The sequence below is a fragment of the Nipponia nippon genome, unplaced genomic scaffold, assembly GCF_047370975.1.
Source record: "Nipponia nippon isolate SJK-2023a ecotype South Korea unplaced genomic scaffold, ASM4737097v1 scaffold_31, whole genome shotgun sequence".
NCBI classification, from domain to species: domain Eukaryota; kingdom Metazoa; phylum Chordata; class Aves; order Pelecaniformes; family Threskiornithidae; genus Nipponia; species Nipponia nippon.
The window spans coordinates 1,902,669-1,921,976 of NW_028262349.1; the positions used below are offsets into that span (position 1 = coordinate 1,902,669).

The 19,308-nt window shown below is 41.7% G+C and overlaps 1 protein-coding gene across 8 annotated transcripts in view; it reads right to left on the minus strand.

Annotated features, from left to right (window-relative positions):
* CRTC1 (CREB regulated transcription coactivator 1) overlaps positions 1–19,308 on the minus strand; it is a 52,389-nt gene that overhangs the window by 12,589 nt on the left and 20,492 nt on the right. For 4 of the 8 annotated variants that reach the window (XR_015707350.1, XM_087769558.1, XM_087769557.1 and 1 more), the window contains exons 3-12: positions 17,814–17,861; positions 14,725–14,862; positions 13,864–13,925; positions 12,862–12,956; positions 11,429–11,514; positions 10,975–11,018; positions 10,441–10,661; positions 7,563–7,699; positions 6,739–6,990; positions 4,453–4,554 (exon numbers count right to left, since the gene is read on the minus strand). Coding sequence is in view for 7 of the 8 variants with exons in the window: in XM_087769558.1 (XP_087625684.1) it covers positions 4,453–4,554; positions 6,739–6,990; positions 7,563–7,699; positions 10,441–10,661; positions 10,975–11,018; positions 11,429–11,514; positions 12,862–12,956; positions 13,864–13,925; positions 14,725–14,862; positions 17,814–17,861 (1,185 nt within the window). In the remaining variant the exon portion in view is untranslated. The remainder of the gene's footprint in view (positions 1–4,452; positions 4,555–6,738; positions 6,991–7,562; positions 7,700–10,440; positions 10,662–10,974; positions 11,019–11,428; positions 11,515–12,861; positions 12,957–13,863; positions 13,926–14,724; positions 14,863–17,813; positions 17,862–19,308) is intronic. The other 4 variants (XM_087769556.1, XM_087769561.1, XM_087769560.1 and 1 more) reach the window with 2 other exon arrangements.

Genomic DNA, 19,308 nt, shown 5'->3' on the forward strand with positions numbered 1-19,308 from the left:
TTAATACTATTCAGTACTGTCCCAAAGAATTGCCCAATCTAAAGGAAATCACAGAGAGCTCACTTCTTATTTGAAACTGTCACAAACTGTGATACTCCAGCTGAAAAAAAACATCTACTGACAAAGAGAGTGCCTATAAAAGACAATTTGCATGGAGAGTCTGTATCGATATTGAAAAAAAATTCAATACCTTGCATAGCATTTTCCAGCTGTTTTATCTATGCATTAAAAGAGGAAGGCTACAAATTTTCTCCTTAGAAACCTGATCAGCATGTGAAATTAAGCAAAAGCCTAGGAAATCTCAGAACAGAGTTACACCAGCCACCACAGTTAAAAGCACTGAACACAGCCAAAGGTTAAGATACTCAAAAAAACACAGGACGATGTCCACAACGGTGAACATAAGAATTTCAGCAAACATCACATGTTAAACATTCTCCCTCCTACATCAGTAGCATGTCTCAGCGCAGCTTATTTGCAGGTTGCATGAAAGGAAAAGAATGGAAGTCTTGTATAAAAAAAAAAAAACCCTGAATCGCCCACAACCTCCGTGAGAGGGGACTATCAGGATAGAAGCAACAACACATTCTTTTTAAAGCAAATGAAAACCTTCCCACCTTCAGCCAGAATCCTCGGCTATCGCATTATATGGATGCTTTTGGATAAATGTGGCATCAAGGGAGGAATTCGTAGCCTGAGAACGAGACTCCGTGGGGGAAGGTGGCTGAAAGTTCAGCGCGTGCTACGAAACTCCTTGCTGAGCAGATCCTGTTTGATCCAAGAACTGCTCCGCGCATCACCGCGAAGCGCTTTCCACCGGCTGGCATGCCAGGGTGTGGGCATGGTCTGAATGCACTCGGAGAAGAGAGGAATTTGCTGCAGAACAGCGCTGCTGGATAACGTCAGAAGGCTGGAAACGCAAGCCCTACGGACCTCCACGGTGCTGCGTTTAAAGTACGATCCCGGCAGAGTCAGGGAAGGTAGCAGACAACTGCTTCTTTGTCAGAGAAGAGCATAACAGTAACTTCTCCGTAAGAAATGGTTTAACTAAATGAAGCCAGCTCATCCTCAAGACCGATTAAATGGAGCCTGAGCCAAGAACAGGGGTTTACAGACAAAAATAAGATTTTGATTCACTTTCCTGGGCATTTCTGATGCGTCACAGCAATGACCACAGAACAATAATGTCATCTTTGCAGCTGCACACCCTACTCGATGCCCTCCTTAGAAGCAGGTAAAAATGGAAAATGGTTGTAATTGGAACCGGTCTTCCAATTTATCATCTGGTCCTCAAAACTACAGCGGCTGCTCTACCCCTCGCAAAAGACAGGGCTACGAGGAAGTTACCAAACATCACAAGCTAGAGCCACGTTACACCTGACAAGAGAAAAAGCAAAGCACTACTTAAATAAAAAAACCCCACTTTTCCTTAAACCACTGAGATCTTACTTGCTGCCCAGTCACACTTTGATCAACTCCTCAAACTCCACGTTATTCACCCTGCTACCTACGTTGCTTTTTTCTTTAAAAAAGACGGAGTCGGAGCGTAGAGGTAACTCAAGCAAGCAGATCAGGACCAGCCAAGCTTAACCGCATCACGGGAAAATGGTTCCCATCTTACGTGGCAGGCATGGCTTCCGAGCTGTGTGATGTTTTATAACAATTTCTAATGAAAAATTTGCATTTCAGGATGTCACGTACTCAGCGTGAATCAAAGCCAGTTTGGACCGGCACTAGAAATACAGTTGCTATTCGAGAGCTCCAAAGAGAATCAGGTATTTTTTTCCTTTAACTTCTGACATTTCACTTTTACACGAGCTTTCCAGAAGTAGGGCAAAAACTAAAATCTTTGCATTCCACTAAGCGTTGTTCCCATCCTAAGAAGTTTGGGCAACATGAAAAATAATAAACGGGAGACCAAAATCTATTTGTGCAAGTCTGCGTTAGTAACCCCTAGCAAAACATACGAGCCCGTATTTATTCCTCAGCTCTGAAGTACACCAGTTGTTAACATCTGTAAGCACTGAAACTCCCAAAGGAAATCAACTGGAAATGTCATTACTTCAACACTTCGGAGTCCTAGAATAATTTATCGACAACTCTGTGAAAAACATCTTGCTAACACCATCTCCTCCAGAAACACTAGATGAGGTCTGTTTTGTCAACAGTACATCTTCTTGGGTTAATGATGTGGTGACTGCAAGAAAACAAAACCCAAACCACAAAACCCCTGGCTTAAATTATTAATCTAAAAATACATACCATATTATCCAGTATACAGCCATTCTACTAAAAAAAGCAGATTTCTATCTAATTGGAACAGTATGCCAGGTGTTAGAGGAGGAAAGCGAAGTAGTAAACAACAAGCCATTGTCAATGAAAAGCCATGCAAACACAAAGCTGAGAACTACAAGCAGAGCTTTTCAATTCGTGTTTGAAGAGGAGGACCTTCGTATAACGAACACACATCTAAAACACGAGAGTAAATAGATTTGGAGATGTGGAAAGATGAAAAATAACTTCTGGTGAATGAACCGTATGTGATAAAAATCAAACCACAGATTTCTATTTTTAGAGCATGTCACTCATCACACTGATAGGCTTCAGAACGATTTAACCTAAAATTAATCAGAGAAACAGGAGCAAGTGGAGGACGCCTACCCGGTCACACCTACTTTATTCCACTCTTGTCAGCCAGTGCCAGACTGCTCCACAGTGGGCACATTCTGCCGTTGGAACCAAGCTGCCTTCACTCTTGGCAGATTACGCTACCGTCTCATGGGTCCTGCTGTTTGGGAGCTGCCCCCATCATCGCAACCAACCCAAATTTTTCTTCCCAACTGTTTTTTCTTCCCCCATTGCTTCTTTCCATTGCAGCCACCACCACAGATAGCTTGCTCGCCACTACTAGCTTTTGGCTCATTGATGGAGGCAGGAAAGCTGTCTCATTTTTAATTCAGCCAAAATAAAGAACTGTGTGGGTATTTTTAAGAGGCCAATACTAAGTTAAGTGGTATTAATAAATCCTCTTCCTTTCACGTGTGAGTTATGGTGTCCCACTTGAAAATAGCAAAACCTAAGCAAGAGTTTACAGGATAAAACAGGCCCAGCGGGAAAAATTATAGTCAAATGTGTGCTCCCCTGGGGAGTGCTTGCTCACTCCAGTGCTCTGGACTGACCAGTGGCAACAAGCCTGGGGACAAAACCAAGAAAGGGTTATTGAGAAGTCAAGGGGGAAAGAAAATCAACGCAAAAATCAGAATCGGATGCGCTGCCCAAATGAGAACTGGACCTGAGAATTTGCAGCAAGACTGGCAACAGCTTTGCTCTACGTGACAGCCTAGAGGAGTAAGTTTGCTTGTTTTCTTTGAGCCACACACAGAACACAGCAGAACTGGCAGAAGCAGGCAGAAGAGAGAGAAGTTAAGAAGCAATTAAGCAAGGGTTAAGAAAATCCAGACAGTCCTGACACTCGGATCTATTACTGAGCTTACCAGTGACCTGTCTCTGGCTAATGGCAAGGAGAGACGAAGCTTCTGCTTTGGAACCATGAAGGGGCAGCACTTATTTAGATAGGATCCTCCTTACAGCCTTAAACGTTAAATGATGAAACAGAAAATGTATTTTCAGACTCTGTTGTGATGCTCTGGAAGAATTTCCTGCACCTCGTTTCTACAGGTGGGATTTAGGAAAAGGGCAGCCATACGGAGCTATTTTAGCAGCATCAGATTATTTCTGTGCTGAAAATGCGCTCGCTCCCTTACATCAGGGGCACCCCCAACGACTGCCTCGTTTTTAACTGTCCTGCTGCTGGCAGGTAAAAATTCCCCTTCATAGGATTACACACACACCGAGCTATGACTTGCATACAGGACACGTGGATGTATGAGTATATACATACACAGGAAGAAAAACCAGCTAGCATGCAAGAAAGTGTGTTTACTAACCCGTCACTTGCAAGCCGCAAGATACAATCGCTCGTTTTAAGAGCATTTTCTCCAGTGGTTTCTTTCAAAGTGGATGTTCCCACGTGAAAAAAGGTCCCGATGTAAATGCATTTGGCCACACAAGGGATATTTAGTGCCACAGGAGTTATCCTGCTGCAGGAGGCACTTGAGTTTCCCTCTCTCTCCCCTGCCCCCCCAACCTTATCCGTCAGCTCCTACACGATATTGCTAATTGAAAGGGGTCGACCTGGAGGTTCTGTCCACGGTGCACCCCAAAGAAATAACTGAGTTTTAACTGCGTTCAAATAGTAGCTTTGATCAATAAAAAGGCAATTCACCAGCTATTGAAAAACTCTGGAACTGAATGAAACTGCAAACAAGATGAGACATCAGTAATGCATGAGGCACATACAATTACAATGAGACAACTATGGGTCAGTAATGGAGAGACTCAACTAAAAACAAACACAAGAAGCAAGGCCTGTGGAAGCACAGAGTCCCTTACTTGAGGGGAGCTGCCAGGAGAGAAGCCTTGATTGGAGACAGGAGAGGTGGGAGACTGGTTGGCTGGGGATCCAGCATTACTGCGGTACTGCTGGAGTGAAGCCTACAGAACAACACAGAATTAAAGACCATGGGATTGATGGAAGGCTGGAAAATTATACACTTCTGGCGTATACAGCTGGAGGAAGCTGGGAGAAACCATCCTCTTCAACAATTCCTGGCTATGCACGAAAACACGATTACTGTGAACAACGCCGCAAAAAGGAGAGAGTTAAGATACCAGCGTGGCGCGGTCTTGTCTGACCGAACGGCTGAGAGCAGGGCTGTGCTGCTGTACAAGCAAAACTGTTGAAATATTTTCTCACTGTTCTCAGTTACGTTCAATTAAAAAAAAAAAAAAAAATCTGGTCAGCCAACGATTTAGGGAAAAAAGTATTGAAAGCTGGGAATAACTCAAAAATAATGTAATTTATTCTTCAGTTCAACTGCCATACCCACACACTCTTAATCTGTGTTTACACTGCTCTGGAAATCCTTCTCGTATTTCTCTGCCTGGTCTTAAATAGCCTGGGTGCATTATCAAGACTGAAGTGTATAACCATGCCGACTGGAATCCTTCTCAAAGCCGCATTTTACCCCAGGACATGGAGCAGACATTGTCTGAGAACTCACACTGTGTTTTGCAGGGTTACGTTAGTTACATTCACATTGTTCTCAGTCGTCTTGAGAACCCATTATCAAAGATTCACCTTTTTTTAGCCGTAAAGAACCCTGGATTCGAACAAATTAATAATCTTAATGGCATTCAAATAGAATGTTGCACTAATTAACATAAATAGTAAGTACAGCTCTTATACTTCCTTTAGAAATTAACAGATGATTGAGGAAACCCTGCAAGCCAGTAGTTCTAAGAAAAGGCGTAATTTAATCACAGAGCTTTGCAGTGTGGGAGAACGTTGTACTACCAATGCTTTCTGACACCGAATGCTGTACATCTCAAGAAAATACGTCTTAACCCTTTTTGCTATGCATTGCTACTTACGCACTTGAAGCAGACGTCTGAACTACGGCAAAATTAATTTCAATATTGCTTTACAAAAACCGCATAAAAGCTGTCAGTGAGACTGTAATGCAGCTCAAACGGCTTTTTGATGAACTAGCGTTGAATTTAAGTTTATTTATGAATTATTTCAGTTGCTTTAAAAGATAAGCACAGCACCCTAAAAGTTAAGGTCATAAAGAAGTTTAGGATGAGGAAAGCAACACAGAAAGCAAAGAATGAAAATCAGAATCATCTGTACTGGTAGCTGCATGAGCATTAGCATCAAAACATTCGGACACATTTTGAGTGGGTCAGCATCCTTTCCACTGCTGGATCTGTCCTTCCCCTTCCAATCCTGAAAGGGAAGCAGCTTCTTTCAAGAAGCACTTATCAGCACGAACTGTTAAAAATTTCATCCGCAAATGAAATCCACGATCGAGTGCTAGATCAATAGACAACGATTTCTTCTCATTCTCAAACCAGTTACTGTCGCTAGCACGCTGCCAGAAGGACACAAGGGGTCAGACAACCAAGATCCTAAACAGCAGGGCAGAAGGAGCAGAGAACGAGCTGTGAAATTCTTCCCTAGCTAGCCTGCAACCCTGATCCTGCTCCGCAGACCATGTTAACACAAGCAAAAAAAGAAATCTATCCATAAATCATTGCTATATGTATGTATACACTCCATTTCTTCTGGGCATCTGAAGGCAGCCACAAATCCAATTTCTGAAGATAATAATGTATGCTCTAAAATTCCTTCAAGTGAAAGGGCTCCAAATATAGAAAGTGTAACAAAATACCTGGTTCTCTCCAACTTTTGGAAAATGCTTGTTAGCAGACTTCTTTATCAAAGTTCTGTTAACCCCTCCAGTCTGTAGCACACTTTGTAACACACAATGTGTCGGGGGTGCATTACATCTAACAGCCTGAAAACACACCAATGCAACGCCAGCAGCAAGGTATGAAATAAATGCCGATATATTGAAGTGGGTCTATACAAACACGGAGTCGTAAGGGACACCGTTTTATGAAACTACGGCCACCCTAAGCGTACATTAAAACCAAATTTTCCTCTATAAAACATTTAAATGTGGATTCAACCAAAACCATTCTAAGTCTACTTCAGACTCTGCCTAAAAGTACACTTATTACAAGGGCTGGCCAGCTTGAACTCTGACACTATGCTGTGCCCTACCAGGTTTTCCGAATGAAAGCTCTGTCATTTCCAGCTGTGCCCAAGCTTACCGAGTTGATGTCTATTCCCATCGATGGCTGGGTCTGGCTACCCGGAGGTGACTGGGGGATGGTAGAAGGTACCGTGACGGAGAGTGGGGGGAGTTGTGTTCCTCGCTGTAAACCAGAGGTCTGCATTAAAGGAGTATTCTGAGGCAGGGTACTTGCCACCTGGGTCTGCTGCTGTTGCTGGGAAGTTGTCTGGGTAAAAAATGGGTATGGGGGAAGCTGCTGCTCCAGAGACAATGCATCCATAGCCACCGCCTTAAAAAGAAGAATCAAAATCATCCACGCTGGCAGGTAATTCCCCTTCATTTTCACGCACATCAAGTTTCACACCAAGAGAGCTGTACCAAGTCAATCTCATGTTGCATTTTAAAAACCTTACCGAAAGGTTCAGAAACAGTGAAGAACATGTTTCAAAAGACTTACTATCACCTCCAGCGTACAATAAACAAATACTCTAAAAGCCCAGATGAACGTCCAGGTCAGAAATTGATAACCTAGTCAGTGGCAGAGTCACACTTATGAAATCAATTTAAAAAGCTAATTGAGCTTCTCTCATGAATTGGAGAAATGTCTTTCAAATTTTACAACTAACTTTGGGACAATACCGTTACAGAAAAGTGTCCTAATAGATGTTTTTTACCACTGTTCTAGAAAAGCGAAAGTAAAATCTGTCCCCTCTACAAACCTCTCCCTTTTTAAGGCTCTGAATTAATGAACACATTTAAAGAAGCAAATTACAGAACAAGACAGATGAAGTTACAGTCAACTTCTCCCCGGGTAAAATAATTAACCTGTGATGGAAAAATTTTAATTCTCCAAGTTCCTACCTGAGTAATCGGTGACAAAGGGGAAAGCGTAGGAGACATTTGCTGTGACTGTGGTCGTCTTGAGTCTGCACTCAAGGAGAGAGGACTGGCGGCTGGCTGACGGTGCTGCTGGGAAGGGGCTGGCGTCGTTGTCATTCCTGCAGGAAGGAAGAAACCAGCTTAAACGGGAACAGAGCAATGGTTTATTGATACTTGTGTAGAGGTAATTGCCTAAATGATGAAAAATGAACGGCGTAAGTGGACAACCACTTAATGCAAAGTGCTGAATGCACCTCGGCCAATCAGGCTGAAACTCATTAGCTTATTTGCAATTAATTTTGTCAGGCTGAAGAGCATCGGGATGAGAGGAAGATCCCTGTGGTTTATCCTGGACCAAAACCAGTCACAGATGTTCGGGTTTGTGCACAGATACCGACTTGAAATTGAAACAGGCAGAGCAGCTTCAGCGGTTTACAGAAACCATGGCTATCGGTCTCGCACACCTCCCGGCCTGCACGCACTGAACCCAGGAGAAGCACATTCTGCTCTCTTTGCAAGGGCTCAAACTTCAGGAAGAAGATAACAGATCGTATAACAAGACTAATCAGAGGGCCCTTGTGATATTATAAAAGCAAACACCTATTTAATGGAAAATGCAGAAGAAAAACTGGTTACACAGGAAGCACTCCATTTTTAATGGCATACCAGTGCACAGGAAGGCAGGAAATATCCTTCACACTCTAAAGAGCCACAACCTAACAGGGGGCAGGGATAAACAAGTCAAATATTGTAATTTTGTTCAAATTCAAGACAAAAATCTGGAAGTTTTGAAACCTTTCCTATTTTCTGCCTCACCCTAGAGGAACTGAGACACCCTGGAAAGTGATTTCAGGACAATCTAGCTAGCGAGCTGTTCCTCTGGAGCTGCCAGAAAGGAGGAATTCACAAGAGCCTGCGAGCTCCTAGGCACCTGGCAAATGTTCAAGGCTTCCAGGCAGGCTGCCAGGGAGCCAGGAAGTCCAGGCTGCCAAGGAGCCAGCAGGCAAACCGGCTGAAACCGCGCAGATTCTGAAGACTGCCTGGCTTCCCCTGCCATGTTTTCAAAATCAACACCGTCTCACGGAACATGTCAGCGAACTGACAAACTCAAATGCACAAATGTGTAGTCTTAAATTGCTGGCAGTTCTTTGTAACCTGACAGGTGTTTGTTTCCCCACCTTTTCTCGGGGCTGCTGAGGGCATGCCTGTGCAATGCAGAGAGCTCCTGCAAAAGGTTCAAAAGCCTTTACGTTTTCTGCTAAAGAGCCAGAAGATAAAGAGAGGCAAGGAAGGTTTGGAAAAATGGGTTAAAAGCGCACCAAATACTGACTATGCCAATGATTAAACTATGGGATAGTCTCCAAAGAGAAGCAGGAAAATTATCAATGAGTATATCTTTGATAGATCTGGAAATGTTTTCAAAGCAATTATATACTTACCAGTTTGGTTTTATACCGTTTACTTTGCTAATTATGGCCACGGCAAAAAATTTAGCGCCTCGATCTGGCCTAACTCCACGCAAGTGGTTTCTTTCTTTTGACACACACAATAGTGCCCTCAGCACAGGCTCGCGGAGTTCCACTTGAGTGACAGCCCACCTCTGAAACTTCGTACGGTCTCTTTCGAGAGCAGAAAACTTGATAAAAGGATGCTGAAAGCTGCTGACCTACTCTGTACGCAAATGCTTAAACCGTCGTCTTGCTTCATTCTTAAATATAACTGCTCAGTCATAACACTACATTAACCTGATTAGAATTATTTCCTTTTCCCAATGTACGAGAGGATTTTTAAGCGGGTAAGGGAATCCTGCCTAACACAGGAAATAGACTTGTATTTTTGGATACAGCACCTTATTTCTATTCTAGGAATCAACTGACTGCAACTCTCACTGACAATAAAAAAATGCAACCCTCTTCACAACTATTGTCACATACAACCCAGTGAGATTATTTAAAAAATAACAATCACCAGGTTAGGCTATTTGCCTATAACGTTAACAAGTCCTGAAATTATCAGGTGATCAGTGTGAATATCATAATTTGCCAGCATGGCAAATAATGTTTGTTTGTGGGGTTTTTTTAAAAATAAAATTATCAGTATTGCCAAAGTCCAAAAACGCCAACAAACACAACTCGGACTCACCACGCTGAACAGCTCAAACAGCAACAGCACTCGAGGAGAACTGGCAACAAAAACTACACTGCTAGGAAGGCAACAATTTCAACACGAAGGCACCGTAGTGAGAGCTGTGAGATTTAAGGTGCACAGTTGGTAGTATTTCCCAAAGCTCCGCTGTATTATGTAGCCTGAATATTCAGGATATTTTCAAAACTTAAGCAGTCAAGCTTCCAAACACTAGCACACCTTGCAAAGGTTCCACATTATTCTTGATTGCTCAAAAGAGAAAATTTGCTTCAGATGAAGCAAGCAATGTTCTCTCTCCAAAAGAATCCTCATACTGAAAAAAACCAACATGCTAAAGGAACGAAAACAAAAGGCCCACTTAAGATATTTCCATAACACAAGTGCTGTTGGGGTTAAGGACAATGAATTACAAGTCTCCTGTAGCTTATACATAAAATAAACAAAAAAAAAAACCAGCCCAAAAAAGCAGATTTGGGCACCAAGAATAGGAGAAAAACGAAAGACAATTTGTAAGTCATATAACTAACTACAGCTTTCTCACTTTTCCATACAGAAACGGCTTGATAAAACTTGTTTACAAAGAAACGTCAATCAACAGTGAAGTGCAATTACCTCTCAGACAAAACAGTAATATTCAGCAATGCAACTTCCATCATTTAAGACAAGTGACATATCATGGACAGTCTGTAAAAACACCTCAGAGTTAGGATCTTACCCTGATTGGCAGTGCTGATGCCCAAGTGAGTCAGATTGGCAGCAAGATTCCCGGTGCTATTGGAGCTACTCAGGGCTGGGAATGTGGATTCCTCAGGATCTAACGGTGTGGGGAGAGGGGAAGGGAAATGGATGTTTGTCAGGTCTGGCAGGGAGCCGCCTGTGTTATGCGTAGCAGGAATCAGTGTTGTAGTGTTTTCCTGGTCAGCTGATGGAAAGATGCTAAATAAGGGAGAGAGAAAAAAAAAAAAAAAGACACATCTCAATTTAAATTTTAGCCTGGACAGATCTTTATAAAATCTTTTTTTAAAAAGGAAGGTGCTTTATACAGAATTATATATTGTATTTCTGATAAACCAGAGATTTAATAGTCAATGGTTCACTCATAGATGTTCTGGCTTGTCTTGCATCTATTGCAGTGTTATACCGTCTAAGGGCTTTTCGGAAAACTCAAAAGCAAGAGGACATTCAATATACAACATTCTTTCTTAAAGATCTCAATGCTCTTTAAAGAAAAAAATTGCTCAGAACTTACTTGATTCCTGGAACTTCACATGATTTAGGTCTTGATGACCCAGTCTAAAATAGAAGGAAGACATTTTTTAAAGGCAAAGATACTGCTAGAGACTAATGCTTAGGGTCTGTTTCAATTAGTAAGTTTGATTTGATTTCATACATTTCTACAGAAGAGCTATTCTTCTACCCAAGAGCTCTGTAAGGCTCTTAGAAGATATCTGTCACCTTTTGTGCTTTATTGGCCCCACAAGGCTCAGATTTGAAGAGTTTCTCCTGATATAATCAAACATGTGCATTCACACATACATATAAAGTGCCTTTCTGATCTAATGCGTAGTGATTTGTCGCTAAATATAGCGTTTAATCTCTAATCTCTGCAAGTAGTTTGTTTTGGTTGACAATATTTAGGGCATTCATTTACCTAAATATGTTTAGAAAAGAAAATCTCTACATTTGAAATGTGAGATTCCTACCTTTTTAGTGTCCCATCCTTGCTTAGAGAGGGTTTTGTCTGCCTCAGAGGTGGTTTCCTCCATTCCAGGGACAGTCAGTAATAAAACTAAAAAATGAGAACAAAAGGAATCATAGCATAATATTAAACTTTTCAGTAAGAAATTTTCAGATTGGAAGTTTAACCATTTGAAAACTCTTAAGTAACCTAGTATCATTGAATATGAAATTAATAGAGTTGTACTCTACTGTTACGAGATGAAAATTTAAAAAAACGAACACCAGAAGAGACTAAAATTGTATTTAATTAGCAAGGAGACATTTATCAGCTTCAAAAAAACCCCCCAAATACTACTTGAAAAAATTTTGGCCTCCAATTTAGATCTAAATGGAAGAGTGTATTTTGGGACCTAGTTTTTCCTACCCGTTTTTCCTGTCTTCTGCATTTTGCACAAGTGATGCACACCCGCTACATCTAACGGGCGGCCAACAGGACAATGCCAGTGGGGAAAAATCCGGACCATCTCCCCTGGGACAGAGGAATGCTATAAAGCTGTTACTTCTCCATATTCCAAGCACATTTGTTTGTTCAAAGCAATCTACTGTTTCATCATGCTAACAGCAAGGTGACAAAGAAACATCAAAAGCAAGCCCAGTCAGAGCAATGTATCAACAGAAGCCTTTCACACTGATGACTATAAATTCATATTTATGCAGTACTGTTTAAGATGATCAGTATTTAATGTTTTACAGCTATATAAGTATATGGAAGAACTGCAGCACAGTGCATATGCATCTGAGTGTTGCATGTTCACCTGTCTCTGGGTGGGTGTTTATAGATTATATTTCTCTACACAGATTTAAGAGCTATTCATGCATTTCTTGAACTGACAGCGGGAACAAGGGCCAGCAGAGGGCACCAGAATTGTTAGTGCCGGAGGGCTGCGCTGCTCCAGCTTGTAACTAGAAATATGATCAGACAGTACTGTTTGTAAGCCTTGCCTCCGAGGGTATATTCACTGGTGATCTCAATCCCATAAATAAAAACTAGATGGAGTCTTGCTACTTTATGATATTGTATCACTGCCCATGAAACGCCTGTGATCTCTACGCTTGCCTAGAAGTTACTACAACCTGCAAACCTCTAGTACCGCTGAGAGCGGTCTAACCACCAGAGTCCCACAAGCCCAGATTACTTTTCCCATAGGGCAAGGTCTTCGAATGACAGAATACAGGGTTCAGGAAAATGTTCTACCAGCTCTGTATAATCTTTTCTGGATTTCAGTACCCAGAAGAGTAAATGCGGTCCTTTGTTCCAATTCCTGCGGAACTGAGTCTAGAAAGTGTTATGCATACCTGTATTTATAGAAATAGAAGAACACCAATATATGTGCATGTAATCTGAAGTACAATGCTTTGAACGTTACAAGTATTTTTACTGTTTTTCTCTGTTTACCTCTTTTCTGCTGCATGTCCTGTGACCCTCCTGAAAAGGATTCTTGTTGAGCTGGAGTCATAGTACTCTGGTGCAAGGCAGAATCAGAATTTGTCCTGAAAGGAAGGCAAACCCCAATATTTTTATTGTCAGTTTCTCTAAATAAAAGAATGCTTAATCTCAGATAAATGTAACCAACTCAGTAAAACCCGAATACTCTGTCTTAAAAAACCAAAATCTATATATGGCATACACCAGGCACAATTTCCTTGTGAAACAATCAATTCGCAGAACAAATTAGTTCAAGTTTGAAGAGCAATTGTTTCAATAATGGGATTGAGAGGAATACAGGATAAATTGCTTGCCATTGTTAGAAAATAATTCGATATGCTTTATTAAGATTATGCATGATCAAATAACGCAATTTTTAAGCTGAAAGCTGCTTATACATACTTTGGTTATACTAGTCTTTGAAAAGAAAGCATCCCTGTTTCATAGGGAGGGAAAAGGACTGCTTCAGGATGCAAGTACGTTGTGGAGACAGGAACCTCCACGGTCAGCACATCTCTCGTGATGAACTGTCCTTCACTTGGGAATGCAGGCCACCACTTAAACCACTCGGCACCTCCAAGGTCAGGAGCGTGAGGGGTAGGAACCAGCAACTCGGTGCTCCTTTCCACTCGAACGCTTGCGAGGGCAGGCTAGCCCAGCTTCTGCGCAGTGAGAAATATCCGAGTCTTTCACAGCTCAACAATTTTGGGGTGTGCCTTGGAACACCTGGCAAGATTTACCCTTAAAAAGACCACATTAGCTGACACACTTTAAGGTTAAAAGCGGGTCATCTAAAAGAATAAGCATAATGGAAGGAAAAAAAAAAAAGATTTCTAAATTCAGGAAGTCACGGCAATTCCCATTACCAGCTGCTGGGGGGAACAATAAAGGCCTTTGTTGCAGGTGAAGTGCTGTAGTATCAGAGAATGCAGTGCAAATACTAACACGCATGCAGACAATTGTGCTACTAACCTTCTCCAGCTTGTGTCTGATGGAGGCGACAGATACACAGTGCCATACGGACAGCTGTCCACGTGAGTCCATCAGTTAAGGGGAAGAACACCACAGTCTCACTTAAGTAGGAGGCCTATTTGAAGTCTTTTCCTAAGGAATAATTCACATCACCCTGTCAGAACAACTAAGCTCACATGAGAAAGGCAAGCAGACTCCCTACGGGGAACATACTGACTTTAAAAGGACACTCAAACCAAAATATTATCTGGATTGTTGTAATGTTTGAGCAACAGGACAACCATCCTCCTTTTCCCTTTCTGAGCATCTACCTCTTCCCCGAGAAGCCGTCATCTCTCTGGTCTCCCACTCACGCATCCCCTTTAGCCCCATCAAGCCAGTCTGACTGCGGCACATTTCAAGCCAGTCAGAAATAATAAGCTAATTCATTTTCACAAATGGCAAGAAGAAATAGCGCTTGGCAAATGCTAAACTGATGAATCAACTTGTAATAAAATGCACAATGAACTGCGAAGAATTATTCTGGTTTGGATTTACTCAGTTCTGAAGGGAAACTCAGCCTCACCAAGACTGCCTTGCCTTTTCCATCAAAGGATCTCAATCCCTCTCAGCTTCATGTGCATCATTATCCCCCCTTAGAGCTGAGGAAACAGAGAAAGGTAAATGCTTACTTTACAGAATAGTAGGTATTTATAGACTAGATCAGAGTTCAGAAAAAGCAGATGACATTAACTGCACAGAGATGGGAAGCAACTCCGCTGACAGGTGAGGGGGGGAGGAAGAAGGGAGCTGTAAAAACTGAAAACTGCGGTATCGTGGCAAAGGCAGGAGTTCGCTGCCAGCTCATGAACCAAAGGATATTTGTCTTCCATGTTTATCCACAGAGAGAGGGCGCCGATGCGGGGAGCCGAGACGGTTTCTGTCACGATACACTCTGTCCACCAGACCGTGATGCCGAGTTGTTCTGCTCGTGTCCAATCCTGATGACTGAAAAGGAGTCTGAGAGAGACACATGAAGTTGTAAGCAGAAAAATACATGCAGGAGCACCCAGAACCTATTCATATCGTATGCAAGGCTCTATTATTCTAAGGAATAAAACTCAAAAAAGATACGGACAAGTGTAACCACGTAAATTTTTCCTCCAACAACGTTTTCACTATAGCCGTGGAAAGCAATTACCAAGGCTATCTCTTCCAGACAGAGATTAGAGACAAGTGGAGGCAGACCATGCTAGACCTGCCCTGTCATACATCAGCACTGCTCTCCAACCTTTGTATCTCTAAAATACCACAAGTGAGTGTGGCGGGGAGCCTACTGATAACTGCTGTTTACATTCCCTTGGCGTAGCATGCAGCATGCATCCAGAAGGAACATGCTGACAACCAGAGCTTGAGCTACGAGGGCAGGAGATGCAGGAAGAAGATGCACGGTGAGCCTGACATTCATCGGAACGCACCACGGTCCCTCAAAACTTCCTTTCACCCCTCCTTTCAGCATAATTATTTTAAGGGGACACTGATAGAATGAAAAGAAAAAGAAAAGCAGTTTCCTTCCTCCTCTGTCTAGAAAAAGTTACAGCGTCCAATATTTTTTAAGTGATTTTCATTTCATTCAGGTTCCGCAGTCAACTTCGGCGGGTTGATTCCACTTTGAATCTTATCGGCGCCGATATCCTGAGAGCATTTACTTGTCAGCAACTGATTTTAGAGAATGAGGATGGCAGAGAAAAGACAGGGAAGATAAATTCCCAGGCTAAACTGGAAAACTTCTCCTACATTTCCAAAAGCCCTTCCCAGCGTATACCTGCGGGGGGGGAAAGGAAGTACCGAATGGTCAACCTCTGCTCTTACTTCAACAGCAATATATGGGCCTCTGGGGAAAAAAAACTACAGTGTCTTCCACTCCTTGCCAATGTGAACAGCTTTGCTGAGTCCCTCAACACCATCTGTTTGGAAATCCAAAATTTCCTCCTCCATTCAGGTGCTGAACGTGGCAAATGCACTGTCCTGTCTGCCAAGCCATGAAACCATCTGGCTTCCACATTAATCTTTTTTTTTCCCCCCCTCTTTTTTTTTTTTTTTTTTTTAAAAAGTGTCCAGCTTTGGATGTTTAAATGATTATTTCTAAAAAGTTTTACATTTATTTTTAAATGTTTTTCTTGTAGTATTTAAAGAGTCTTTCTACTATTTTAAACTCTTTTCTATTTAGCAAATATTACTCTCCTCTCCCTCTATGCACACACAACCTGTGTTAATATAAATGGATGCAAAGTGGCTGTGGTGTTTATTTTCTCGTTTCAGGGCCAACGCTTTATATGCAGCAGAATATTGGTTAAGTCAACACGGGGCTAGCAAGAGAGCACAGTGACTTTTTACCGTACTCTCAGCCATTAAGATCACGGTGTTTTGCTTCAGTTCCTTAGCAAGTATGGCTTTCTTGTATGCAGACTTAGAAACCTCAAGTCATAGCATCTCAATTTTAAGTATTTTAATTTAAAGCACATTGGTTTAATCTCTGCTGCAAACACTAAACAACAATCTAGGTCTCCCTGACTGGCACCACCCCGAACTGGGAATATTCATCATTCCAAAACAACAACAAAAGGTCTCAACCTCTTCCTTGTGCTGTTGTTACACCAACGCTACCCCAAAAGGCAGCAAAATTTGCCAATACATGTGTGCTTGGAAGGTCAACAGGAAAAGCAATTTCCTATGCCAGTGGTCTCAACCACAATGTTACTAAAAAAGGAGAAGCCAGCCTGAAGCACAGAGAATGCAGACCTCACCTGGAATTTAAAAGGAAGCCAATGCATATGAGTACACAGACAAAAAGTTCAATGCAAACCCAGTTATTTCTTAAGTTTTCCCTTTTTTTGGCACAGCTTCCATATAAAAACACAACAAAAATCCAGTTTGAGTGCAACAGCGGCACAAGTAAACATGGGCCATGCCCCGCCACAGGGCTACAATTTACAGAGCGAGGAATTTTTGGGCAATGCTGTTCTCTGGCTTTCCAGGAACACAGATCCCAAGCGAATCCCTAACTCGCTTAGGGAAATCAGAAGGGAAGACAAGCACTTGAGAAAAGGGGTATCACCTCCAACAGGTCTGGCTTCGCTCAGCAGCCATCCCATGAAACTTACTCTGGACCAAACCCCCAGCAACACACCTCCATTAAAATCCCCATCCCTGCAGGGCACGGGATATTTAACTATAGTAAACAACTGTGATTGATTAAAAAAAAAAAAAAAAAAAAACAACAACCAAAGATCTGAGCATCAATTTTATTTGGAAAATAAAGAAGTAGAACGGTTTCGCTTCCCTGAAAGACATTCAAGGATTTGAGATCAGAACCAAAACTCCACAAAACATCAAAAAGAAAAAAGCAGCTAAATACAGACAGGAAGGAAAAAGCTCAGTGCTCTGAAGCAACAGTGTCCCTTTAAGATTTATCAAGACATTGACTTACGAAACAAAACGAGCAAGGCGGATGAGGAGAAAAGCGAAGAGTGGTACCTACTGACAGTTTACATTTCGGTGCCCTGGTGACAAGCAGCATTTGGGTAATCATTCTGCCTTTCCCGATGGGAGTTTAACATGCAGGCTAAGTGCACATGCTCAGAGATTGCTTAAATCACAGGCCAAGACAGTGCCAAAGAAACCACCATCTGCATCAAATTAATCCCCCATAAATCATAAGTAATCACATGACAGACCATAGCAAGTCCAGGGAGTCTGCACAGGAATTATTATGCATGTTCCAAACTGGGATGCATGGCAAAACCTGTATTTATGTGACAGACCATAACTCCTTTAAAGCTGGGAGGGTGAATCAAATAAATACTGTGCATACCAGAAAAAGTGTAACGTGTGCTAAAATACGTATCTACCTGGGCAAACAGTACACCAGTCCTAAATACGTATTTGCACAAACCTAAATACTTGTTTACCAAAGAGACAGGAACTGCTCCAAAGGCTTCTGCCAGAGCTCCGTTGTGCTGTAAATGCAAAGAACCAAGATTCTCAGACACTAACGCTCTCACCAGAGACAACCAGACAGGCTTCACCTGATCGGCAATCGTACAAGTATCTTTTGGCAATTTCATCGTATTTTAGCTTAAAATTGAACAACGTGGAAAGCATTCAGCGCTGATACAAATACATGATTTTATTTTGTTGCTTGCCACCGTTTGTTACCTGTAACAGTACCAACTTTGGATTTTTGTGTGTGTGAAAAAATACATAAAAACCTGGAGTTTAAGGACAATTTGTTTCCACGTTCTCCTCCAGTCATTCATAAATTTTTGAGTAGTCACTTTCAAGCACTCTGTTAGTTTCAGGACTAAAAGAGTCTCTGTAATAACCGTCAGTAATGGCCATCAAGCACAAAAATACTGAAATATTACTGCTTAAAAAGAACAGCAACTATGAAGTTCCTTAACAAGAAACTAAAGACAAAAACGTGAAGAGACCAGACGCTTGTGGAGTAATACTAAGGACTTCATAACGTTACAAACCTCCGGACTGGATTCCCTAAAGGCAACCAGATTAAAATAGATATTTGCTTCTCCTCTTGCACAAGATTCAAGCTTTTAACCTCCACAAATTCAGCTGTCTACCTGTATTTCAAAAGGCATAGTTAGAGGACGTCATCAATAGTTTCTCCGTATTTATTAAGCCAGCCTTCATCAGAAAACCACAAACTGCAAAATTTAATTCTTACCACATCCTTGTCAGATAAAATGTAAATGCTACTACTCAAGAAAGGAGAACTAATGCAGAAATTTTAATTATTTTGAGCACACTAAATCAACTAACTATAGAAATGAGGAGCCCCAAAAGTATCCATCACCTAATCCTACCCGCTATACAACAACATCTGCCCAAACACGTTTACTAACAGCAAAACATTCATATAAAACACTGATTTTCTGTTTATAGTGCATTACCTCTGGAGTCACAACAGCTGGGGAAAAAAAAAAAAAAAAAAGCCAGTGCATCTCTACATTTACTTTTCAGCCAGACCAAGGAAAAGTGACTATTCTGATACCGGTTTGTGTCCCATTCCCCTTCTCCTCTCCTAAAATCCAGGCATTACTCCAATGGAACATGCACACCACCATGGGGCACCTTCTTCCACACCCCCCTCTCCCAGCACTTTCCTTGAATTATTTGCTTCCACTTTTGCTTTGAGTCTACAGTATCTTCACAGAAGATTTCGTTATGAATTTGGTACTGAACAAAAAAAACCCACCACCACCATGAATATTCACTAACAAAGAAATTGTATCGCCTCTGCGTATTCTTGACAAAAAAGAATCACGACTGGGGACAGAAGAACTGACATCTAACACTAAATATATACGATAGAAAAATATCCACGCATCCTATACACAACTATGTTCCGTTCCAAAAGAGCAAAAGTTTTTAAAACAGGGTGATCTG